We start from the raw sequence: 26,610 nt of genomic DNA, 5'->3' as shown, positions 1-26,610 counted from the left end.
ACTGCGAAAGGCTAATGCCCAGACTGTTGCTAAGGCCCTGTCAGTGGTGTTCATCCCCTGACCAGGGTAACCCTTTTACTGCTGGCATCATGAAATAGCTACGTGAGAAACTTATAATTAAACAGACTTTATACCAGATGTGGCTCATGATGAGCGGACCTCCTGGGACAAAGTGTTTCTTTAACCTCCTCAAACACCTACCCCCTTAAGCCCATTAGAACTATTATTTCACAGGAGGCCATGAGGGGTGTTCTACATTTTTCAGGAAGAATGGATGGGAGTTTGCACTGACACTCACAGGGAATAAATTGTTAATCTGGTCACTTCTCTCTCGCTTTGAGAATATATTTCAAAATTGTCATCCATTAATGTGGAGGATCAGCAACACAAACAGGAGACCCAAATACATAATTATGATAGAAAGCACAAGCTTTGTGAATTCAAAAAGGGTGATGGGGTTCTTGTTTAGATCACATCTGGCCCACAAAAGTTTCTGGCAAAATGACTGGGTCTTGCAATACTGGAGGAACACAGGAGTCTTGTGAACTATAAAGTTAGGATTCTCAGAACAGGTCCATGACAATCCTACATTATGATGGAGTGCCATGATCCTAAAGAGGTGCTGCAGTCACTCAGACTGAGGTTCCTATTGATGATGATTTGATGGTTACTGTCATTGACTGGAATGAATGCCTTTACCTCTGTGCCTGGCTGGGCTGAAATTGCTAAACACAAGATTGTGACTGAGGTACAGCTGTGCAATTATCGTTTTCCAGAAGTAACGAGGACTGTGATACATGAAGAGGTGAATCAGATGCTCTTTTTGGGTGTGGTTCACAAGAGTAAATGTGAATGGCACAGTCCATTTGTTCTGGTACCAAAACTGGACGGCTCCATTCGGTTTTGTATAGATCTTTGATGCCTGAACAAGATTTCCAGATATGATGCCTACCTGAAGTCGCGTATTGATGACATACTGGAGAGACTTGGGTTATGCCTACCTGATGTTGCTTTTGATGACATACTGGAGGGACTTGAGCAAGCCTTGTATATTTCCACCCTGTATCTCACAAATGGGTACTGTCAGGCACCCATAGAGGAATTTAGCTGCAAAAAGGCAAAATCACCACCACGGATAGGTTGTTTGAATTCACCAGACCCGTCCTTTGGTCTGCATGGCACACAGTCGACTTATTAGTGGATGAAGGATCAGATTCTGCGACCCCATTCCACGTATACTGGAACGTATCTTGATGACATAGTCATTGTCAGTAATGATTGGTGGTCACATCTCAACAACGAGCAAGCAGTGCTTGACAGTTTGAATGACTGGGTTGACAGCTAACCATAAGAAGAATAAATGTGGTATGTAAGAAACACATTATTTGGGGTGTTTCATTGGAAGGGGTTTGATTAAAACTCAGTTGATCCTCAGTGTCTCCTCAGATATTCTCTGTGAATTCTCAGATTTCTCTTTAAATCTCCTCCTCCTTCTCACTGAGCACAGACAAACTTTCACTTTCGTTTCTTCATAAGTCACTTCCTTGTTTGTCTGACTGATTCTCTCTGCCTGCTTCTTCTCAAACCGACGATGGCTGAAGCCCAGCTTTGTGGATTACAGGATGAGTTTACCTGCTCAGTGTGTCTGGACACCCTGACTAACCCCGTTTCACTGCATTGTGGTCACAATTTCTGTATGAAGTGCCTCACGGACTGCTGGGATCAGAGCCAAGAGTGCAGCTGTCCTCAGTGCAGACACACCTTCACCACAAGGCCTGCTCTGCAAAGAAACACTCTGCTGAATGAAGTCATCAAGAAGTTAAAGAAGACAGAAATCAGTTCTCCTCCATCTCAGAATTATGTTGGACCTGGAGACGTGGAGTGTGATTTCTGTACTGGGAAGAAGTTCAGAGCAGTGAAGTCCTGTCTAACCTGCCCAGCCTCCTACTGTCAGACTCACCTGCAGCCTCACTTTGAAATAGCGGCCTGGAAGAGACACAAGCTGACTGATCCAGATAGTGATCTGAAGGAGAAACTCTGTGTGGAACATCAGAAAAGTCTGGAGATGTTTTGTAAAACTGACGAGACGTGTATCTGCTTGATGTGTGGAGTGACTAAACACGACGGTCACAAAAAGGTTGAGCTGGACGTGGAAAGACAAGAAAAACAGGTGAGTGGAGATTAGTGTTAAATGGAAGCCTGATAAACAAATGAGTTAAATGATATATAAATGTAGTTTGGCAGAGAAATCTGTTAGTTCCTTTAGGGAGTACCTCAGACCTCTTTCAGAGACACATTACAGTCACACGTAAATTAATATTGATGTTTGGGATTTGATCTAAAATTCTTTCAATATGCATAGATTTTCAAATGGCTTTGTAGTACAGATGTTCTCAGTCAAAGTCAAAGTGAACTTTATTGTCATCTCAACCATATACAATTATACAAATAGATGAAATTGCGAAGCTTAGGGTTCACAGTGTAACAACATGAACTGCAAATAATAAATTAAAAATAGAATTAAAATTTAAAAATTAAAACACAAACAAGGCAAGACATTGTGTAAAGACAAGACAAAGAAGTAGCAGCAATACTGACATATAGTAAGCAATATGAACATTGATGCAATGTATGGTATTTGCAATCTAGATACATACAGTAAATATAGTCAATATATATGTAATATAATAAACAAATAATAGATACAGATAATACAGAAATAATCAGTGTATGACAATAGTTTCTTAAGACGTGTAAACAATGACAGGTCAGAATGTTTTACAGCAGAAGGATATCAAGAATGTCAAAATCCTTAAAGGTCAGTATGAGATTTTCAGTTCTTTTCCTCTATCCAAACTCGTCTTTGCAGGAAAGTGGCTTGCATGTATAAAAGTTCTGTTTTTAGAGGTGGTTGAGGCCATGTGGAAGATCCCGGGGGCAGCATGGTGTTAAGGAGTCTGACAGCTTGGGGGTAAAAAGACTCCTGCAGCCTGGCAGATCTGACTCTGGTGCTGCAATATGGATGGCAGAGGTGTGAAAAGTCCATGTGAGGGGTGTAAGGCCTTGTGGACACTGCGTTTGTAAAATATGTCCTGTAGTGAAGAGAGAGGCCACCCAATGATGTTCTCTGCTGTCTTCACTATCCTTTACAGGCACTTTAGTCAGATATATTCTACTATAAGAGATGCCCCTTCGGTCTCAGCTTTTAAATCCCGGCTGAAGACTCACTACTTCAGTTTAGCACGCCCTGACTAGAGCTGCTGATTTACTGTACAGACTGCATCTCTGTTGTCAGTCAATAACACTAAAACATAAGTAACATGATAGTTATAATTGAATACTAACCCTCACCTATTGTGTTTCTCTTCTCGGTACTCAAATGTGGCACTTGGTGCCACGGCCCACCTGCCAAGTTGTTTTGACTACCTAAGGTAAAGTCATCCCTGATGGACGATCACAGGAATTGTGGGAAAGAGGGGTCCTTTTATCAGATTAGGGCTGTTTCAGCTGTGGAATGGCCAAATAGGGGAGGCAGCTTGATGAATGAGGTTTCCAGGACTCTAAACCAAATCCAAATCATATTATGTGATATCATCTACTTTTAAATTCTACTCCGTACTTGTAAAAAAAGTTATTTTTATACTTTATTGAGGATTTGTTCTGTTCTATGTATTGTATTTTATTGACCCCCTTCTTTGACACCCACTGCACATTCAACCTACCTGGTAAGGGGTCTCTGTTTGAACTGCCTTTCCCAAGGTTTCTTCCATTTTTTCCCTATTTTTTGGGAGTTTTTCCTTGTATTCTTAGAGAGTTAAGGCTGGGGGGCTGTCAAGAGACTGGGCCTGTTAAAGTCCATTGCGGCACTTCTCGTGTGATTTTGAGCTACAGAAAAAATAAATTGTATTGTATTGCATATGTTGCAGTTACCATACCATACTGTGATGCAGCTGGTCAGAACACCATCTATGGTGTCTGTAGAATATAGTGAGGATGGAAGGGGGAAGACTTGCTCGTTTTTTCCACCTCAGGAAGTGTAGTCTCTGTTGGGCTTTCTTGATTCGTGATGAGGTGTTATGCATCCATGTAAGTTCCTCAGTTATGTGCACACTGAGTAACTTGGTAGTCCTAACAGTCTCCACAACTAAACCCTTGATGCTGAGTGGGATGTGCGCAGGATGTGATTTTCTAAAGTTCACGATTATCTCTTTTGTTTTGTCGACATTGAGAGATAGATTTTTGTCTTCACACCATACAGACAGCCATTGCACCTTATCTCTGTATGCTGTTTCATCATCCCCACTTATCATTTTAAGTAATTCAGTAATTCTGCACCTAATTAGTGAGCAGTTATAATGTCATTTAGTCAATTCCTTCAGTAATAATCACACCGCATGATTGTGACATGGACTCTGACCTTTAATAGTTTGGAAAGAACACCACCAACTCCAGCATTTGTGCAGAATATTTGTTAAATGTTTGTATTTCCAAATTTATGTGAAGATTGAAATCGACCATCCACACTACATGATCATCATATAATGAGGTCAGATAAAAGGAGGATAAATTCAGTTGTGAAGAGGGAATATGGCCCAGAAGGTCTGAAAATGAATAGCAGAACACAAAAATATAAAAGTCTGACAAACAAGATGAGATCATTCAGTCCATCAAGCCTGTTTAATACCTAAGCTGCCCCAATATCTCATCCAGGTTCTGCTTAAAGGTTCTCAAGGTTTCTGCTTCAACTTCATGTCTTTTAGTTTGTTCCAGAGACCCACAAGTTTTTTGTGTAAAGTGCTTCTGGCTTCAGTTTTAAATGCACTTACTCTTAATTTCCTCTGGTGTCTTCACATTAGTTATTCACCATTAAGGTCTGAACATTTTGTCTGATCTGTTTTATCAACGCCTCTGGAGGATGTGGTTTTCATTCCTTGAATATTTATGTTACCTATAGTTTACATTTTATTTAAATAAGTCAATTAATGAGGTTCCCCAAAGATAAACATCCATCCATCCATTATCCAACCCACTATATCCTAAGTACAGGGTCACTGGGCTCTGCAGGAGCCAATCCCAGCCAACACACGGCACAAGGCAGGAAACAAACCCCTGGCGGGGTGCCAGCCGACCACAGGGCACACACACACGCACACACACACACACACTCACTCCAAGCACATACTAGGGACAATTTAGAATCGCCAATGCACCTAACCTTCATGTCTTTGGACTGTGGGAGGAAACCGGAGTATCCGGAGGAAACAAGATAAACGTCTACTTTTAAATGTTCAGTAGCTGTCCAATTTAATTTATTTACCCTAAAGTGTCTGAGTGTTCAAAGGTTCTGTTGTGTGTAGATGATGAAGAAGCTTTTGATGAAGCTGAATAAGGATACTTGTGTATTGAAGTGTGCAGATCTGGGCTTGTGTGTCAATTAAGTTAATGTGCTGTAGTTCACAAGTCTTGGTTTGTATAAAAAGATCCATTGTGACTCTCTCAGTTTAGAATATGGAGCCAGACAGGGATGTCCATTATCACCAATGCTTCTTGTAGTTGCTATTGAACCCTTAACTGCTCGTTTCCAGAAGCAGTCAGAGATATAAGACTTCATATGGAAAGGTGTTGAGAAACGTCTTCACACCGACCTGGTGAGCTTTATCACAGATCCACACCGGACATTGTTCATCCACATTACAGCTTTTTAAAATTCCATAATACTTCCATAATGCTTCCATGTTCCATTTGATTTATTGTCAGATTTCTCTAAGCTCAATAAACTCCTCTTGAGATTTCACTTTTTCCTGAACTCCTCAAACTCACTCGTGTCTTCTCTGCCTCAGTTATCTCACTTGACTCCATAAAATGACCAAACACTTGACAAAGTTCTCACAAGTCTCAACTCCACAATGGCCTTGTTGGTCCTACAATTGCAGTTCTTAGCCATCTGAGGTCTCCTGGGTTTGCAGGTTTCTTCAGATTTTATGTGTGAAGCTCTGATATCCTGGTTGTCAATGTGATGTCCTCTAAATCTCAAGGACTGACTCGTACACCAGTGAGCCTTCAGACTGTCTCCTTTATTTGTAGCTCTCTTCAAGCCCAAACTCCACCTTGAATTGAACTGTTAAATTAAACCTTTTTTTGAATGTTTTTGTGATATTCATGTTTCTTTAATTAAATCGCCATGTACTGTGCCAATATGAAGACAAGTGTGACAAAATAGTGAGTTGTGTCATGGAATGTGAAACAAATGACATTAAGAATGACACTAGGAGCTCAGAAAGTGGAAGAGAATTCTGATGAGACCCCCGTGTGTCCTCTTGTGTGTCCAAACAGAAACAGCTGGGGGCGACACAGAGTGAAATTAGGAGGAGACTTGAAGAGAAAGAGAAGAAACTGAAGGAGACGAGGAGGACAGTGGAGGAGATGAAGGTGAGTGGAATTAAGATAATACTTCATATCAAAGAGAGGAAAAAAACTTAAAGGGTTGTGAGAGTTTGTGGTGATGATGTGTGAGGACAGGGAGATGAAGAAGGAGAGAAGATGGTTTATTGTGTCCTTCATGGCGTTTCACTGCTGACAGCATTTCATGTTTTAGTCGTTAGGAATTCAGACCACAAGACCCTCATGTCCTCAGGTTTCTCATTCCTCCAGTAAAGGTGACTTCACTCCACTTAACAATAACTCATAATGAAGGTGACACTGATGTTCTGAGTTGGATCAGTCGACACAACATTCCCTAATGGACTTTTCTTATTCCAGCTTTATATATATATACATATTTTTTTTTATTTTTACACAATTAAATTACAACAGACCAGTTTTATTCCCATTACCCATTTTTCTTCTTGATCAGGAGAAGCTCTTTTAAAGACCACCCTGTGTAACACTACCAGGGTCCTCACTGGTCAATTGTGCGGTCCCCCAGTAGTTTGTGCCAGTGGCTCTCATAGATCCTACAGAGTCGCTTATTAAGACTGCATATTCCATACAGACCTGCGAGTGCCTTAAGAAGATGCTGCTACTGATGAAGAGAAAATTGACGAAGCAAGAGACGCACCAAAAGGTCTTCACCCGGAATGAAGGCTCTCAGGAGTCAAGAGGATGGTCAAACAGAGTATATCGTTTTATTGCAATAAAGAACAACACGGACTCAACCCAATTCGGCCAAATGAAGCTGAGCCCCAAACAGTTCAAAAATTACAGTTTATATAATCATATCTTATCGTTCTGACCTCGCTAGAAACAGCCTATTCACTGCTTCCCCTGACTCCCCATTTGCAGCTGGCCTAATTAACTTTCATTAAAACTCTCAATAATTCTTATTTTCTGTCAATTATCTTTATTTTTCTGCTTCGCTTATTTTAGGTCGGCTGAGAGCCAATAGGTGTTTTCCCTTCTTCCATCCTTGAGCTTTCATTATCTCATTGTTGTCCCTTCCTGGGTCCTCTCGCTAGGTTTTATTGGTAGCTAGAACTAAGCTGTAATTAAAAACGAAATATGGCATGTGTCTTTATTTTAACCATTTGTTTAGCAGGCCTAACTTGAATTAATATTTGTACAAGGTTAATGCTTATATATTTTCCTATATTTATTTATGTTAATATATGAATATACTAATTTTATTTTCTATATATTTCCTCCCTTTGAGGCTTAATCAAGCCTCACCATCTAGCCTAAAATTCCAAAAGTAAGGTAGGGGACATTGGTTAAAATCTTCCTTGGAGCCTACAGGTCTTCTTAACCCATCAACACCCGTACCCCTCCTCTTGTGGCACAGGAGCCAAACATCTCCCTCATCAATCAGCAGAGAGGAGTAAAAGACTTCCTGGCCCTATCCGAACTGTCAGAAATATGCATAATTAATCATGAGTACATCTAAAATTGAACAACATGAGAATATAACATAATATATGAAGGTTACAAGAGAGTAATACATATATATGGTTTAAGAATAATAAAGTAACTGTCCATAATACAGTAGGTGTTTTTCCTTGTTTTTAGGGAAAATAGGTCTCCACAGAAATGACATTTTTCTTCAACCCAGGTACTTTGCGCACCATAGAGGGTAACCTCACTTCCTTGAAGAGCGGTAACCAGCACTTCACCCAGGGGGACTCCTCTTTTGAGCTTCATTCTATAAAATATCGTCCAAAACAAAAGCGATGTCTGGCCTTGAGGTAGGCAGTGGCTCATAAATCTTTACGCTCAATTGCTTCGCAGCGAGCTTGGTGATAAGAGATCGGGTAATCAGTAATGCACAACATAGCAACATGAACACAGCCTGTAAAATAATTCCTGCCTTAATAAGTAGACACTTCCAGAATCCTAACCCATGGATATCCCAGAAATCTTCATCTCTTCCAGCGTTTTCATACACTTTCTTTCTGAGTGCCTTTATTTTATTCATTGCCTGTGTGAAGGAACCATCCGGGGCTGTGTTGTTTGGAATTAACGTACAGCACTCATCCCCGAACATCTGACATGCTCCTCCTTTCTCTGCCAATAACCAGTCTAATGCTTGTCTATTCTGCCAGGCCATCCTGCTAGTGGCATCCACCTGTTCTCCCAGGGCAGTTAAAGCACTATCAGTATTGTTAATAAACCTCTGTTGGTCATAATACAAGCAGTTAATCCACTCTAGGTTCTTATTTTTAGTTACCCAGATAAAAATTGATTCAAATCCTACTTTAATCTCACTTTGTGCCTTGTACTCTTCAGGAATCCCCCTAGGCTGTCCTATTGCATCTAGATATACTCTTGGATCAGGTGTATATGCTCGTTTAACCCTTCCTTCTTCCTGCAGGTATCCTATAGTAACTTCCTTTACTGCCATTACCATAGCACATTTTCTCGACCAGTTTGCTGGTAGGGTATCAAGGAGTCCAAGTCTTGGACCACACAACCACCACCTGGCTGGCACTTCTTCTGGTAGACGTATCCTGGACCGACATCTTGACTGCCTAGTTGATCTCCTGGGCTTTGTCTTCCATTTGAGCATCACTTGGGGTGGCACCTGGAGTAGCATCGGAGGTGTCTCCTGATATGGCTTCTCCTCCTTCGTCAGAAGCATAGTCATCATCTCATTGTGGTCCATGAGGTGCTCTTGGGACCCGAGTGCAGTGGTTCAAATGATACCAGGTTGTACTGCCTCTCACTTGGACAGCTGTGGCTGTAGCTTGTGTCACCTCGAATGGGCCTTCTTGTCTGGCTTGGTCCCACCATTTTTGAAAGACCCTTAAGTATACCTAGTCCCCAGGCCTGATGGGGTGTTCGGGTTCTTCCGGAACAGGCTGTTTTGTTTTTTTCCTGTGAATATATAACTTTGTGGATAGTTGTTAGTTGCTTTATGTAATGCTGCATTTCAAGCTCTAATGGAGGACCCTTAAGGGGTTTCCTCCAAACAGGTGTAGGCATAGGTAGACCAGTAAGCATTTCATGCGATTTTAGATGCATTACTCTGGTAGTTTGTGAACGATACAACATTAAAGCAATTGGCAAAGCATTTACCCAATTGAGACCAGTGTCTGCGCAGATCTTGGCTATTTTATTTTTAGGATCCCATTTGCTCTCTCCCCCATCTCTTGTGATTGGGGGTGGTACACACATCCAAGTCTTTGTTTTATTCTCAGCGTTTGCAGTACCTTCTTTATTGTTTTCTCAATGAAGGCTGACCCATTATTTGAGCTGATCATTGATGGGATGCCAAACCTCGGTATGACTTCTCTTGCCAAGAATTGGAACACTGTTTTGATTAGCTGAGGGGATCGCTTATATCCATCTGCTGAATCTGTCTATTATCACCAGCAGGTACCTTTTCCCAGAAATTGTAATATTCATGTCTGCATAGTCCATCACAAGGTGATTAAGTGGGCCTTCAGGTACTGGAATGTGCCCTATGGGGGCAGTGATTCCTTTTCTGACATTGTTCTTTGCACAAACCTCACAGTCTGATAGGTATTTATCCACAGCTGCTTGTAAATAAGGTGACCAAAAACCATAACTTTTAATCTTATTCAGCACTTCACCCCTTGCACAATGCTCAGGACCATGCGCATCTCTAATAAGCATTTGTAAAAGTGAGGCAGGGGCCACAAGCAAACTGTTTGGGGTTTCCCATAACCCTCTTCGGTCCCAGAGCATTTTTTCTGCCATCCCGGCTCTGTCCTGTATAGCAATTATGTCTTTTTCTGTGGTGTTTGTCTCAATAATAACCAATGGTGCCAGCAATGCAACAGCAGAGTCGGTGGCTTGATGAGCCACAGCATCTGCAAAGTCGTTACCCTTGGTCACATAGTCATTGCCTTTTTTGTGAGCTTGCCATTTGACAATAGCAAGTCTCTTAGGCAGCAGCATTGCCGTTATTAACTGCACAATTTGATCATAATGTTGGACGGGTGAACCATCACTCCTTTTGAACCCTCTCTGTTTCCATATAGCCCCAAAGAAGTGACAAACACCATGTGCATAAGATGAGTCAGTCAAAACATTGACACTTTTTTGTTCCCCTAACCTGCATGCCTCAGTTAGGGCTTTGAGCTCAGCCAATTGTGCTGAGCATGGCTGATTGAACTTCTGTGAAATTAGTGTTTGGAACTGTCCTCTGACATATTGCACAACTTCAAATCCTGCATGAAGACCTACGTGGTCAATGAAACAAGAGTCATCAACAAAAAACATGGTCTGGAACATGGAGAGAGCCAGACTCCAAATCAGGGTGTAGCTTCGTGAAAGTTAGTGTGTCTGCAATGCAATCACGTGGCTCTCCTGCTACTGGAACAAATTCAGCAATGTTTAATGTGTCACACCTCTGGATGGTGACATCTGGATATGTCAACGGTAAAGATGCAGCAATCAGTCTGCCAGGTGTCATGACAAAAGTCCCTCGATTAATTAATTCAACTATTTTGTGGGGCACCAGAATGAGCACTGGGTAGCCCATTGCAATAGCAGATGCTTTGTCGTATGCAAATTGAACTGCTGCCAACCCTTGAAAAATCCAGAGCACGGATTTCTGACATAGAGCAGGAATGGTTTATTATAGTTTGGCAAGGCAAGTGTCATTTCAGACTGAAGTTCTCGTTTAATAGCATCAAATGCCACATTCGCATTGTTTTGATTTGGAAAAATGGTTCAAGGGGTTCTTTAGAGTAAGTGGGCAAAAATCAGAGAGAAGAGGTCTGATACTTCAATAAAATTTACTTATTCAATTATAACATATAAATACATATGAATAGTATAATGCAGTAACAATAGATTATAGAAACAAATATATATATATATGCTTACAGTAATATATTTAAAGAAACAAACTTATACTTACAGTAATATACAGTAATATCAAAAGACCCAGAGCCATCATCCTAGACCAGTAGACTGAGGGAGCCCGCATGTCAGTCTCGTCAGAGGATCAACTCGTGCCTGGTCCCAAATACCAAACAGGTGTGCACCTTTCCCCACGGTTGAGCATCCAAAGAAACTGAGGGCGGAACCTTCCCTTATATACTAATTAGGTGTTCTTGTCCAAAAGCGGCCTACGTGGAAGCAGTGTATGCAGAAGTGATCAGTTTCAGCACACACCCCCCTTTCCCACAAGACACGGTATTGTTTATCTTCTACTTGGCCCTGATTAAAGCAGTGCCTAGTACTAGAAGACACAGTAATATGCTTACATGTGAAAAAAGCTTCTCGAAGTGAAAAACAACTCCTTACATAGCCTTGGCTGTATCTTTAGAACATTCCTGGCTGTTTCTCCCAAAACATTAGTCTTTGCAGCTAGGTTTGCACTGAAGCGACCAACGCCCATCTGCTCTCCTGATTCCTTTCCTCTCTTTATCTTACCTTTGCTTTTTACAGAGAAAAATCCTTCCATTACACGCATCTATAGTCCAATCTAGTGTATTCCTAAGGTTCTGCAATCCTGAAGATTTCATCAAATCCCTCAGAGGGGCCGTCTTTAACATATAGTCAGGAATCCACTCAGAACTAAATACAGTCATGCCTGAAAAGTCATCATTTGTCCCACAGTGATTGGTTTAGGGGCTTTGCTAATCCTTTCCAATTGCGAGGGGGCGATGGCTCACCAGCCTCGAGAGATAATGCACCCTAAATATTCTACACTGTTTAGTCTTTGAGACTTTATGTCCCCCCTTTGCTAACCTCTGAAACAACTGTATTAAGTCCTCACGACATTGTTCTTGTGTAACAGAACAAAGTGGAATATCATCTACGTACTGGATCACCACACTTTCCAACATTAAGTCTTCTAAATCTGTCTTCAAAGCCTGATTAAATACATGAGGTGAATATTTGAACCCTTGTGACATCCTAGTATAGGTATAATGTCTTCCTCTGCATGTAAAGGCAAATAGAAACTGACAATCCCCTGCTAGCGGAATACTGAAAAAGGCTGAACACAAATCAATGACAGTTAAATATTCTGCTTCTTCAGGCACATTCGTCAAGAGTGTGTGTGGATTGGGCACCTTGGCTCGCCAATCCTTAATTATTGCATTCACTGCTATTAAATCATGAACAAGTCTCCATTTTGATTTGTCTGCTTTTAGAACTGGTAAGATTGGGGTGTTACAAACACTCTTCATCTCTTTTAGCACACCTGCTGTCAACAATCCAGTTATAGTGCCCTGAATGCCCTCCTCAGCATCTGGCTTGAGTGAGTACTGCAGTTTCCACGGTGGGCGATGTCCAGGTTTAATTTTCATTTTCACCAAGTTTGCTGACTGTACTAATCCTACATCAGTGTCGTGAGATGACCACAGCTTAGCCAGGACTGCACGCTCCATCTCCTGTCTAAGTGCAACCTGTAAGGTGTCAAATGTCAGTGCCTGCTTGCAGGCAGTTAGCATCACCACTTTAGTAATTCTTTTCACACAAGCTGGGTGGGTGATTTTTAAATAATCATTATCTGTGGAATGCTGGAGTGATGGATTAGCTGTGTCCTCCCATTTCACTGTCTGTGCTCTATTAATCATGGGGCCCAAATCCTTACTTTCAAAGCCTTCTGCTAGTAGTAACGTCACATGTCATCCATGGCGCATACCTTCCCATACTAAGCACTCGATCTAATTCCTCCAGGCTCAGATCAAAGACCTGCCTCTATAAGCCTTTGGCTTCATCGTTTGGTTCTTTTCTCCTCGGGGGTTCCTCCAGCAACAGGGTTCCTCTTGAAGCCTGATTTCTTCCCCATGCTTCCTTTTTATTTTGCCCTTTCCCATTTCTCACAGTTTTATCTGACCTGTCCTCATTCCAATCCTCATTGTCTTCAGATTCTTGTACTGGTTTATTATATGTGTGCCTGCAATGTCCACGATCTTTGCCTTCAGCCTCACCCTTTTTTGCTGTCATATCACTGCACAGTCTCTCAATAGAATACTCACTATTGGTACGAGTGCGTGTGTCAGTCCCGACCCTCGGGGTGTGACTCCTCGCAACTTTTTTCCACTCTCGTTAGTTTTAGCCAGTAACTCTTTCTATTTGTCCCACTCTCCTGTAAAACCTAATCCTGGATTTTCAAGTTCCTTCATTATACAGTAGTTCTATAATAAGTTTTTTCACAATTCCTCAGTATTTCACCAGTGTTTTGATATTCCCATAAGGCCTTTTTTACCCACCCGTAACCTAAACTTTTTTTATTTTTAGCCCGCCGCTCCTCTTTAGATGGTGCATCCGTCTCCTCTCACCACACAAGGCTGTCATCTGTTTTAGTGTGCCTGGCACTGTCTCTGAGCCGGTTTGAGTTCTCGCTCTTCTAATTCATCCTGTCCTGTTTCGTTCTTTTCTCCTTCCAATTCTACCTCCTCATCTCGCACCTTTACTTGTCCTTAACAACTCTACTTTTCCTTCTAACAATGGGAATTCGTATGACATATCCAGCGGTGGTGCCGATGGAGTCCTACCCCCTGTCTCTTCATTGTCAAACCACCGACTCACCCTCTCTGGTGTCGTGCTTCTTTTCATTGCCTCACCCACACACATTTGCATTATGTTCATTTCTGTTTTTCTCTTGCCCACTCTTTTAGCGCTTGCATCTTTTGTCTTATAATTCTTTATGTGCTTTATAATTTCTTCACACAGTCCCAAATGAAATGAGCCTTTCCTGGGCCAGAGGGTCTTAAGGCCTCTTGATCTCTTATACCATTTTTGAGATAATTTTTCAATGAGTTCCTTTGAACCTTACGCCCCAATATGTCCCTGGGTAACTCACTTGCATCCATTTCAATTCCCTGTACCCATGGGCTTCCTACTGCCAGTCTTAAATTTGGATCTCTATTTAAATTAGGTTTGATCTTGCACAGGACCTTCCTCACTGTGACCACTGGCAGCACGTATCTCCCTACGGCATTTCTTGGACACCAATTTACACTTCTCACTATTCTACTAAGTTCAACACCAGGATTTATCAGCACCTCTCCTCTTATTCCCTGTCCTCTCTCAAAGCCACGATTTATTCCTTCCTGTAAATATGGCTCTAAATGTCCATCAAAAGGAATTACAATAAAGTGAAGTCTGTTAGACTCCACCAATTCCTTCAAAGTAGCTCCTATTGTTCTCACCGTCCAGTTTCTCCCAATCACAGTTTCCCAATCTATATAGCGCCACTCTTCCCGTACCTCATCCAAATTTGATATTTCTGTCATAGCACCTTCCGTTAGTTCACACGGCTGTCCTGTTGCGTTTATGTAAAAATCCTCGTCCCAATAGTGTGTATGCACACCACGAGTTATTTGCAAGATCCTCTCGGCTATGTGCTCTTGTGCCATAAAAAAAATGAATGCCTAACTTTCCGACAACTTGTACTTGGAGTAATAAATCTGCACTGTATTTCTCCCCTCAGTCTCAACCTTCCAGTATTCACACAGGACTCTTCCTGTATGGTGATCTGTAGCTCCTGCTATTTTTTCTTTTTCTCCTCAACAATCTGTAATATTCTTAGTTTTATTCCACTCCTGTGTAAAAATCTATTTACTTTTAGCACTTTTCTTTTTGTTTCTCCTCTTGCTGTCCTTAACATGCAAACTCCAATTCGTTCCACTGAGCGTGTATGTAGGGGTGATTCGACCAAACCCTAATTCCCATTAACCGCACTTCTACTTCTTTGATTCTCCTCTGAATACATGTCGTAAAAACGTGCAATCCTATACTATTTTTTTCTGTTGGTGCTTTTCCTCGTACATTTCTCAAAAGGCTGTTTTACTTATCAAACTATAAATATGGCTATAATAATGTTTCAATAGGGTCTAAATCAAGAAACACAAATATTCGGATTTAGGTAACTCTTTCAACACTGCACTGCTATTGTCTTTTTCTTATATACATTTATATATATCTTTGCAATTTACACCTATCCTGCTTTCTTATATTTAATTACTATATTTCCTAATAGTGACACTGTCTTGATTAAAAAATCTCTCCATATGTTGTTACAAACTCCCACTTATACTCATTATGTGCTTGAATACTTTACTGCGTCTTTTGTTACCCACTACTTGGGTCCAAAGCTCATTTACACTCTCACTTTTACTACCACTCAAAGAAGATGGCGCTCATGCAGTCACTCACTCGATCATTCCTTTTTGGGATGGGACATTTAAAATATATGTGTGTCTGCCTACACTTCACTTGGCTGCTTTTGCTATTTAGTGGTGCAAACCTAAATATTCTGCACTATTTTTCTAATGTTGTAACTCTTTTTTATTGCTTTACCAACAAACATTTAATCAATAGTTCTTTGCTTTTAATGCCCAATGTAAGCTCTTGCTCTACTTTTCCTCCCACAGTATGAAATTTATATACAGACACTTTTTATGCGCATAGGTTTCCCTTCTTATCACTCTATGTTCTTCAAAGCAATACAGTCCTTTATTTTATATACAAAAAGCTATACACATTTATATATACATATATACTTTGTACATTCTCTAAATTCCACACTCGTACCCACTCGTACTTTTAGCACCTAGTGTGCTTGCCCTATTGCCCTATCTTTGCCCTACACTAGCTTTGCACCTTTGTGCCACACATGCTCTACACTCTCTACCTTTGTGCTTCACTCGCCGCGTCATTTAAATGCGCTCCACATGTAACCCTGGTACTTGCTAAAATGCTATCTCTTATCTATCCCTAGTACAAGCACACTCACACCACCTGTCTCCACGCGGATCCCTTCCACCAGCTTTCTCTAAACCGAACTTGAAAGAGCTATCCGAACAGGACTTTTCGCCTATGTAGCCGACCCCCGTCTCTAATCCGGGAGGGTAACGATAGGTCTCCAGTCGCACCTGAGACTAACTCTTTTACTGGGCCACAGTCAGAAGGGGCTCGTCAGCGCAATATTGCTGCAGCTTTCCCTCAGACTGGACCCTTTGATGCCTTCCTTATAAGACTAATTACTGCAAAGAGAACTGTAGAGCGTATGAGAAAATGAGGGCAACCATTAAGAAGGATATCAGAGAGGCTAAAAGACAGTTGGAGAGGAATAGAGCAGATAAGGCGAAAGAAGACCCCAAGAGATTCTTTCAGTATTTTAGTAGTAAAAGAACAGTTAAGGAGGAGGTCAAGTTCATCAGGAATTAAAAGATACAGACAATGAAATAGCAGATGCCCTAAACTTACATTTTTCTGAGGTGTTTACAAGTGAGCAAGTGGATAACCTCAGAGCAGTAACAGGGACTACTAAGGAGGTACTGAGGGATTTGGAAATTGTAGAGGGAGAAGTGCTGCTCAGATTAAATAAGATGAAATCAAACAAATCACCAGGCCCAGATAATATTTATCCTCGTGTTCTTAAGGAGGCTAGTGAGTTCAGATATAAACCCTTGACACATATTTTTAGGAAGTCACTGAGCACTGGAGAGATTCAGAAGGACTGGAAAATGGCAAATATCATCCCATTATATAAAAAGAGTGACAGGGCAGATCAGAGCAACTATAGGCCAGTAAGGTTAACATGAAACATCACAGGAAAATTAATGGAAGGAATTATTAAGGATAAGATTGAGCAACACCTGGCAAGGACAGGACAGTCAGCATGGGGTCAGTAGAGGGAGGTCGTGTTTTACTAACATGTTGGAATTCTATGAGGAGGCAACAAAAGGATACGATCAAAGTGGAGCTTATGATATTATTTATCTGGACTTTCAGAAAGCATTTGATAAGGTGCCACATGAGAGGTTGGGCATCAAGTTAAAAGAAGTGGGAGTTCAGGGTGATGTTTTTAGATGGGTGCAGAATTGGCTCAGACACAGGAAGCAGAGGGTGATGGTGTGAGGAACCTCATCAGAACTGGCCGATGTTAAGAGTGGTGACCACAGGGGTCAGTGCTAGGGCCGCTGCTATTTTTAATATATATAAATGATTTAGATAGGAATATAAGTAACAAGCTGGTTAAGTTTGCAGATGATACCAAGATAGGTGGATTAGCAGATAATTTGGAATCCGTTATATCATTACAGAAGGACTTGGATAGCAGACAGGCTTGGGCAGATTTGTGGCAGATGAAATTTAATGTCAGTAAATGTAAAGTATTACACATAGGAAGTAAAAATATTAGGTTTGAATACACAATGGGCGGTCGGAAAATCGAGAGTACACCTTATGAGAAGGATTTAGGAGTCATAGTGGACTCCAAGCTATCAACTTCCCAACAGTGTTCAGAAGCCATTAAGAAGGCTAACAGATTATATAGCGCCTTGATCTGTGGAGTACAAGTCCAAGGAGGTTCTGCTCAACCTTTATAATGCACTGGTGAGGCCTCATCTGGAGTACGGTGTGCAGTTTTGGTCTCCAGGCTACAAAAAGGACATAGCAGCACTAGAAAAGGTCCAGAGAAGAGCGACTAGGCTGATTCCAGGTCTACAGGGGTTGAATTATGAGGAAAGATTAAAAGAGCTGAGCCTTTACAGTTTAAGCAAAAGAAGATTAAGAGGTGACATGATTGAAGTGTTTAAAATTATGAAGGGAATTAGTACAGTGGATCGAGACTTGTATTTTAAAATGAGTTCATCAAGAACACGGAGACACAGTTTGAAACTTGTAAGGGGTAAATTTCACACAAACATTAGGAAGTTTTTCTTTACACAAAGAACGATAGACACTTGGAATAAGTTACCAAGTAGTGTGGTAGACAGTAAGACGTTAGGGACTTTCAAAACTCGACTTGATGTTTTCTTGAAGGAAGCAAGTGGATAGGACTGGTGAGCTTTGTTGGGCTGAATGGCCTGTTCTCGTCTAGATTGTTCTAATTCCTGCTCACACTCCACTGGAGAACATTTACAGCCACAGCAAGGGGTGTTATTGCCTATTTGATAGGCTTTCAGTACACAACTTTACATGTGCAGTTCCCCGTCACTTCTGGGTTCGGAGCGTTTTAAACCTTAATTTCCATTACTTACTGCATATAACATTCACACAATCACATTTACATCAGCTGTACAGCCTTCACACATTCAATTTAAGTCTGTATGCCCATCTCCTCGTCCTACCTTGTTCTTTTAGAGAGGCTTTCTGCCGCTGTCTCCGTCTGAGGTGTGGGCGTTCTTTGAAACTTCACACAAATAAGTTTTAGTGAAATATCGCTTACCATCTGTGTTCGCTTTCCAGAGCACCGTACCGCCACCGGATGTCGCAGCTGCCTTTTTCTTCAACAAGTCGGGGTCATCTGAATCTGACAAAGAGACGCACCAAAAGGTCTTCACCCGGAATGAAGGTCCTCAGGAGTCAAGAGGATGGTCAAACAGAGTATATCGTTTTATTGCAATAAAGAACAACACGGACTCAACCCAATTCGGCCAAATGAAGCTGAGCCCCAAACAGTTCAAAAATTACAGTTTATATAATCATATCTTATCATTGTGACCTCGCTAGAAACAGCCTATTCACTGCTTCCCCTGACTCCCCATTTGCAGCTGGCCTAATTAACTTTTATTAAAACTATCAATAATTCTTATTCTCTGTCAATTATGTTTATTTTTCTGCTTCGCTTATTTTAGGTTGGCTGAGAGCCAATAGGTGTTTTCCCTTCTTCCATCCTTGAAATGTCGTTATCTCATCGTTCTCCCTTCCTGGATCCTCTCGCTAGGTTTTATTCGTAGCTAGAGCTAAGCTGTAATTAAAAAAGAAATATGGCATGAGTCTTTATTTTAACCATTTTTTTAGCAGGCCTAACTTGCATTAATATTTGCACTAAGGTTAATGCTTACATATATTCCTATATTTATTTATGTTAATACATGAATATACTAATTTTATTTTCAATACTACCCAGAGTGCCAAGGGGATATACTGACTGGAAGGCAGTCTGCTACTGTCATTCTCCTAATTCAAACTTTCCTTTACACCATTAAAATACCAACAAAAATGTCTTCTGACTGGTTTTTAATTAGGTGACTCAATTCAATATTTTTCCCTTATGCAATCAGATCTCTATGGAAAGAGAGATGGAGGAACATGAGAAGAGCTTCACTGATCTGATTCACTGCATTGAGGAAGCCCACAAGAAATTGACTGAGAGGATCAAAGAACAAGAAAAGAGAGAAACAGAGAAGGCTGAAGGAGTCATGGAGCAGCTGGAGAAGGAGATTGAGGAGCTGAAGAGGAGAGAAGCTGAGCTGAAGGAGCTTTCAGAGACCAAGGACCATCTCCACTTCCTGCAGGTGAGAGTGACACTTCACAGGGAGTCTGATCAGACTGGGGTGTGTGGACCTGAGAAACTTCAAAATCAAGAGAGCTGAGGAGTTTTTACAAACGGTAAGAACATACCAGTCTGTCCAATTTTATTTGCCTTAAAATTTCCAGAATTTGAGCAAAAGGCTCAAAGTTTCTGCCTTCATCTACATGATAGGGAGTTAAATCTACTGTTGTTTGTTTGAGGAAGAAAATTTGTATGACATTTATTCTTAGTAAGAGTCATTTTAAATGACACCACCTGAGAAAAGGCAACACCAACTCCTTCGTATCTTTAAACGCTTCTGTCATGTCACCTCCTCATGTCTCTGTCCTTTAACTGATGACATTCACATCCTTCAGCATTTCCTCACAGCTCAAACCCCACAGTCCAGTCTGGTCTCTCTTCTTCTTCTCGACTTTCTTTTCAGCCGTTTTCTCTTTTCTCTAACACACAATAGTCCTGATGTGGTCCCACAAGTGTGTTCTACAGGGCAGATTACAGAACTGTGATGAGCGCACAAAAGGCTCCCAAGTCTTTCTGACAAGTCCCACACTTTCTAGTGGCAGATCTTCAATTGTAAGATTATACTGAATAGTATGTGTATCTATCTATTATATAGCGCCTTTCACTCTATCTATCTATCTATCTATCTATCTATCTATCTATCTATCTATCTATCTATCTATCTATCTATCTATCTATCTATCTATCTATCTATCTATCTATCTATCTATCTATCTATCTATCTATCTATCTATCTATCTATCTATCTATCTATCTTATTAACTTCATCTCAGTACATTAAAGAGCCCAATGCCTTGTTTTGTCTGCTAAGTCAGTTCTTCACCTGCCTGTCTGTTGGCCCCTCAGTCCACTTATCTAAAGTCTGATGACTCGACTCTTATGGATTTCTGTGAGAAAAGCTTTTTCTAGGTCAAGGCCAAAATCATCTAATGGTCCATTATAATGAAGCATTCTCTTATAAATAAATAAAAAAAGGAATATAAAGTAATCTGTCTGTCTAAACCCAAGATGAATGTCCACCACACTGATGTTTAGTTCAGAGGAGGTCCTTCTTATTAATGTTACATTTTATTTCTCTTTGTCCCCTCTTCTCTCCTCATGCAGACTTTCTCATCTCGCTGTGTCCTTCCTGCTAATGGAGACTCGCTCAGCTTCACTGTCACTGCTGATGTTTCTTCTAAGGACCTGCTAAAGGAGCTGTCAGGTCTGAAGAAGAGCCTGAAGAAGATCAGCCAGTGGGACATCCTGAAATGGACTCCATCAGGTACTGTGACTCTTCATGTTTTGTTAAACTCCATTAGGAGGACCAGAGTGACTATCACAGGGAAAGTGAGATACATGAAGAAGGCCTGCTCTTTTACATTTGTCTCTAAGCCTTTACTGTTAAGAATGCCTTCTAATGTCTCTTACAGTGAGAGACCTGTTTAGTGATATCACACTCTCATTTTAGACAGAGTTCTTGAATTTTTAAGGTAAGTAATGTATAGCAGGGTTGATGTTACAATGGCATGTCTATCTGTTTTAGTCATGTTGTATATTTATGAATCTCAGTTTCTCTTTTTGTGCTTTAGTTCCCTCTGATCATCAGTCATTGCTGCCCTCTGGTGGACACTGGATGACATTATGCCCTGGCACAGATGTCAGACATCAGACAGTTTATTACTTTATATATATAGAGGATGCTTTTTCTATTAATTCCCTTGAAAGCTTCTTTCTCATTTGACATTGTGATTCTTTTCATGTGCTCTGCATGACGACCAACATAAAATAAGGAACAGGAAGTTGTGTTAAACTGGCAGGCCAGCTCAGCATACAAATGAAGCGAACTTGAAAGCAGTGACGACATAAATGAAATTGAACTGAGATCAACTTCAGTGCTTTGTCATATCATGAAATCTGAATGAACTTCTGCTGTCTTCTCTGTCCTTTCCATTCTGTCAGATGGGCTCCCTTTTTAAAATTCACATTAATCTGTTTCAGCCATGCTGCCACGGGCTCACTGGCCACTTTATTAGGTACGCCTGTTCAACTGCTAGGTAATGCCAATGTCTAATCAGCCAATCACATGGCAGCAGTTCAATGCATTTCACCCTGTAGACGATGTCAAGACGACCTGCTGAAGATCAAACCGAGCATCAGAATGGGGCAGAAAGGGGACTGAAGTGACTTTGAACTGGCATGGGTGTTGATGCCAGACGGGCCGATGCGAGTATTTCAGAAACTGTTGAGCTGCCTGGATATTCACGCACAACACTCTCTAGGGTTTACAGAGAAGGATCTTTAAAAGGGACAGTATTGTTACTGACCGTGTCCATCCCTTTATGACTGCATGTACCCATCTTCTGATGACTCATTCCAGCCTGATAATGAACCATGTCACAAAGCTCAAATCATCTCAAACTGGTATCTTGTACATGGCAAAGAGTCCAATGCACTCAAATGGCCTCCACAGTCACCAGATCTCAATCCAATTAGGGTTGCGGTGGAACGGGAGATTCTTTTAATGGATTTGCAGCTGACAAATCTGTAGAAACTGCATGATGTCATGTGAATATGGAGCCAAATCCATGGGGAATGTTTGCAACACCTTGCTGAAGGCAAAAGGGGGTCCAACCTGGCACTAGTAAGGTGTACCTAATAAAGTGGCCGGTGAGTATGGTGTCCTATACTCAGACTCATTTCACCACCGGATATTAAAAAAATTGTTTTACTGATCAAAGCATTTTAGTTTCTGTGTTTTGGTGGTACTATGAGGGTGTTGTACCACGTTAGCCATTATGGATGTGGTGAGAAGTCAAGCAAAATGACACCAAACTAGAAAGACTACAATATGTGACAAACAAATGAGAGGAGAGCATTAGAACCCTGAGCACTTCAGGACCACCTGAACACCCCACTAAGTACATATAACAAGTTCACAGGTGAAACACATCAACAGATTTTATAAATTATAAACTATATAATGTCTACATATCATGATACTGTGTGTTTAAACAAATCTGTAAGCTCAAGCAGTTCTGCACTGATGAACATAAATGGAACCTAACAATGTCTGTCATGAACAGAACTGCTGAGCTGTGGTCAACTGACAACACAGGAGAGGAGAACAGAAAGTGAGGTGACGAGGGTTAACAGGTCAGACATGTGTGCGCCCAACTGCACCAGCACTGTTTACTACCTGGAAGAAGATCTGAGATCCAATGGTGGATTGGACTGGGCAGGCTGAACTCGGTCAGTTTCTTATCATGGAGCTCTGAGATGTTGGTATCTAAAGCAGAGGTCAAGTCCACAGAGAAGAGACCCTCACATGTGTCTGTGGCACATCAAAATGTTGGTAAATAAAACTCACTTCATCATCCACACACCGGTGGGCTCCGTACACAAACTTGATCAGCATGTCTTGTTGTTTTATTCAACTACACTGCATTTGTAATAAGTGTCTAAGAATGTAACATTATAAAACTCCATCTTAACGTTCTCCATTCTTCTCTTTTCTTTGTATTTTCAGGTCGTGAAGCTCCAATCTTCACCCTACAGTCTCCTGAACCTCAGAGCAGAGAGGAGTTTTTACAATGTGAGTCTGTCAATTCATGGAGTTTATCATCATTTCACTTTTAATATCTCAGGCCAGGCTTATGATACGAAAACATTATGTGAGTGTGGTGGGACTGATGAGCTGAAAGTGACGGGGGTCCTGTGACTGGTGTATTATGGGATATTGAGATTCAGGACATCGAGGCACCAAAGCAGTCTGTTAGACTTGAGTGTTTTAAGTGTCAAGTGGACTCATGGGAAATAAAAAAGAAATCCTACTAGCTATGCCATATCCACCTCTCACAAACCTCTCATCTTGGTATGTATGTTTGGTACCACATATCTGTGTGATAGATAGATAGATAGATAGATAGATAGATAGATAGATAGATAGATAGATAGATAGATAGATAGATAGATAGATAGATAGATAGATAGAGGGAAAGGCACTATATAATAGATAGATAGATAAATAACAGAAATCCCAGTAAGGCCAGTAAGCCGACTGCTCCTTTCCAGGACACACACTTTGTGATGAAGTGTGACAGTGGATTGATTTTAAATTAAAGAGGTGGACTGTGACAATAAAAAGTGACATTTAATAAAGCCAGCAGTCCATGTGGACAGTCCATTTGAACTCTGACCTTGACGGTGACCTTATGGTGTTTATCATAATTCCAGAATTTTATTTTAATTCCACACACATTCTGTCCAATCAGATGAGCTCTTTACTATTAGTGTCTGGTTATCGCAGCTCCTGATTGGTTCTTGTTAATTGTCCGTGTTGTGCTCCGCCCCAGTCCTGTTACACACTCCCAGATTTCCTCACTCATTTTCTTTTCTCTTCTTTCAGACTTCTGTCCCCTCACACTGGACATCAACACAACAAACAGAAACATCTGTCTGTCTGAAGAGAACAAAAAGGTGACATGTGCGGTGACAATAGTTGAATATCCTGATCATCCTGACAGATTTGACCACTGGTCTCAAGTTCTGTGCAGAGAGGCTCTGACTGGGACTCGCTGTTACTGGGAGGTGGAGTGCAGTGGATTCGTGATGAGGATTGGGGTCACATATAAAGGACTGAGCAGGAAAGGAGATGGCGTGGAGTGCAGCCTTGGATACAACGACAAGTCCTGGACTTTGCAGATGTCTCTTCTCCAGTACTCTGTGTGTCACAATAACAAGCAGACTGAAATCAGCGCCCCCTACAGCCGCAGAATAGGTGTGTATCTGGACTGGCCTGCTGGCTCTCTGTCATTTTATAGCGTCTCACACACAATGACCCTCCTGCACAGGTTCAACACCTCCTTCACTGAGCCCCTCTATCCAGGGTTTAGTGTTGGTCTTGAATCCAGTGTCACAATCAGCCATCTGACACCATGTGACCACTGACCAGTACCTTCCACCAGTCACTTGATATCCCCACAAGTTCAGGTCACCTTTGTGTTTGTATTTTTGGGGTCAGAGTGACTTTTACTGGATTTTGGCACCTCTATGATTAAATTTGTGGATGAGAATGTGGGGCGAGTGTGGCTTTCAGGATCTCCATTATTATTGGGCTTGAGTAGCCAATCAGGTGTATGTTTCATAGTGAGGGTCGGTGACACCTCAGACCTACAAATACCAGTCTGACCAGCAGGGGTCACTGTTGATTCACAGCCACATGTCCTTCAGGCTGACACCCTAACAACTACTGAGGCCCCTAAGTGTCACTGAATGTCACCTGTTAAGTAGGACAGGCGTGTGGCTCTGCTGGATCAGCACAACTGAAAGGCGCTATACAGACTCAGTATGGAGAGCTCTTGAATAGTGACTATATGTAGGAGCAGAGAGTGACAGATGGGACTGGACGGTTGTCCACTCACGAGACATTCTGTGACCCTCCATCGAAGATGAGGACTCACCCCTCAGTCACATGATGGCTATACTGACCGAGTTTGGTGTTTTACTGAGTCACTTGATGTCACGTCAGACATTAAACTGCACCTCCTCCTCTCTGGTCTCAGATTTGTCACCATCACCCAAACTCAAGGAGATGAGTCAGCCGACTGACTTCACCATCACTGTCAGGTTCACTTGAGACTCACACACATTCCCAGGATTCATTTTCAATTCCCACAGGACCCCTAAAAGAGCGGTGTGCCAGCTGATACCAGTCTGTGTAAAGTGCGTCTGTCAGGGTCCCCATTATCGTTGGGTTTGATTTAAACTGTGACTAACCCATCGGGGTGTGGGTGTGTGTGTGTGTGGTCATGACATTAGACTTCAAACCCTGAGGTCATGGGTTCAAATCCCACTGCTGACACCCTGTGACCATATCAAGTCACTTCACCTGCCAGGGCCCCCGATTGGAAACACAAAAGAAATGTCAGCAATTGCAGCTCAGATTTTGGTAGCTGCCCTCATATCAGTGATTGGTGGAGACTCGTCAGACCCACGAGTACCTGTCTGACCAGCAGGGGTCACTGTTGATTCATAGCTGCATGTCAGAACAACTGCTGTGGCCCCTGAGTGTCACTGAATGTCACCTGATAAGTCAGACAATCATGTGGTCCTACTGGAGCAGCGCTACTGAAAGGCGCTAAAAAGACTGAGCATTAAGGGCCATTGACACGTTATGTAGGAGCACAGAGTGACAGAAGTGTCCTGATCTCCTGATGTCTCCTTAAGGTGTCACCTGACTCTGACCTGTTGATGTCTATCAAGACTGGCTGTGTTCATCTTTCCCAGAAGGCTTTGTTTTCTGACATTATTCTCCACTAGTGTCCCCATTTGCTTCCTGAGTAAGTTGAGACCACCTTTGTAGTGTTGAACAGGAAGGTTAAGGGGGTCTAAGGAGTGAAAGGTGGGTATGAAGAAGCAGAGGCGACCAGCAATCTCAGTAATGTCCTGGTGTCTCAACCCCAGATGAGACGTGACCTCAGGTTTGTCCTTTTTGCTCCTTATGACTGTTTTTGTGCCAATACCCACTTGTCCACACACACACTGCTACATGGCGGGACCTTGTCTGTGTGCTGCTGCTTGTCATTCAAATCTGATTTCAGTTGTTTGGTTTATGAGGAAATAAAAAGAATCATGAAGTGACCAGAGTGACCTTAACAGTCGCGTAGTGACGCTGAGAATATTAACATCTCTAGTCCACCACTTGATTTGCTGTTTGTGTTTACGCAGATCTTGACTGAAATGTGTGGGACTGAAATCAGGTAAAGAAAGATTTGTCAAGCCGGGGGCTGAGGCCTCTAATTTCTTATGGAAAATCTTAAAATTATAAAAATAAAAATATAACCAAGGCGCCATATGCTTCATTAATTCTATTCTAAATTCAATTGACAGCCAGCTCTGTATTTTGCGACAGCTGGGTAAGAGAT

The 26,610-nt window shown here is 41.6% G+C and overlaps 1 protein-coding gene across 1 annotated transcript; it reads left to right on the top strand.

Annotated features, from left to right (window-relative positions):
• Positions 1-1,541: 1,541 nt before the first annotated feature.
• On the top strand, positions 1,542-24,763 carry LOC120528503 (tripartite motif-containing protein 16-like). Its single transcript, XM_039752679.1, has 6 exons — positions 1,542-2,170; positions 6,334-6,429; positions 19,434-19,667; positions 20,810-20,969; positions 23,214-23,279; positions 24,093-24,763. Exons 1-6 carry the CDS (start codon positions 1,592-1,594, stop codon positions 24,632-24,634), a joined length of 1,677 nt encoding a protein of 558 aa, XP_039608613.1. The 5' UTR covers positions 1,542-1,591; the 3' UTR covers positions 24,635-24,763.
• Positions 24,764-26,610: the final 1,847 nt, after the last annotated feature.

The sequence above is a fragment of the Polypterus senegalus genome, chromosome 4 (genome assembly GCF_016835505.1).
Source record: "Polypterus senegalus isolate Bchr_013 chromosome 4, ASM1683550v1, whole genome shotgun sequence".
Lineage (NCBI taxonomy): Eukaryota > Metazoa > Chordata > Cladistia > Polypteriformes > Polypteridae > Polypterus > Polypterus senegalus.
This window is presented reverse-complemented; position numbering and strand designations above follow the sequence as displayed.

Excerpts from the sequence above, each read along its gene's own strand:
- LOC120528503 (XM_039752679.1), top strand. The coding sequence starts at position 1,592 with ATGGCTGAAGCCCAGCTTTGTGGATTACAGGATGAGTTTACCTGCTCA. Across the intron at positions 19,668-20,809 it reads ACCATCTCCACTTCCTGCAG|ACTTTCTCATCTCGCTGTGT; the intron begins GTGAGAGTGACA and ends CTCCTCATGCAG. Across the intron at positions 23,280-24,092 it reads CAGAGAGGAGTTTTTACAAT|ACTTCTGTCCCCTCACACTG; the intron begins GTGAGTCTGTCA and ends CTCTTCTTTCAG.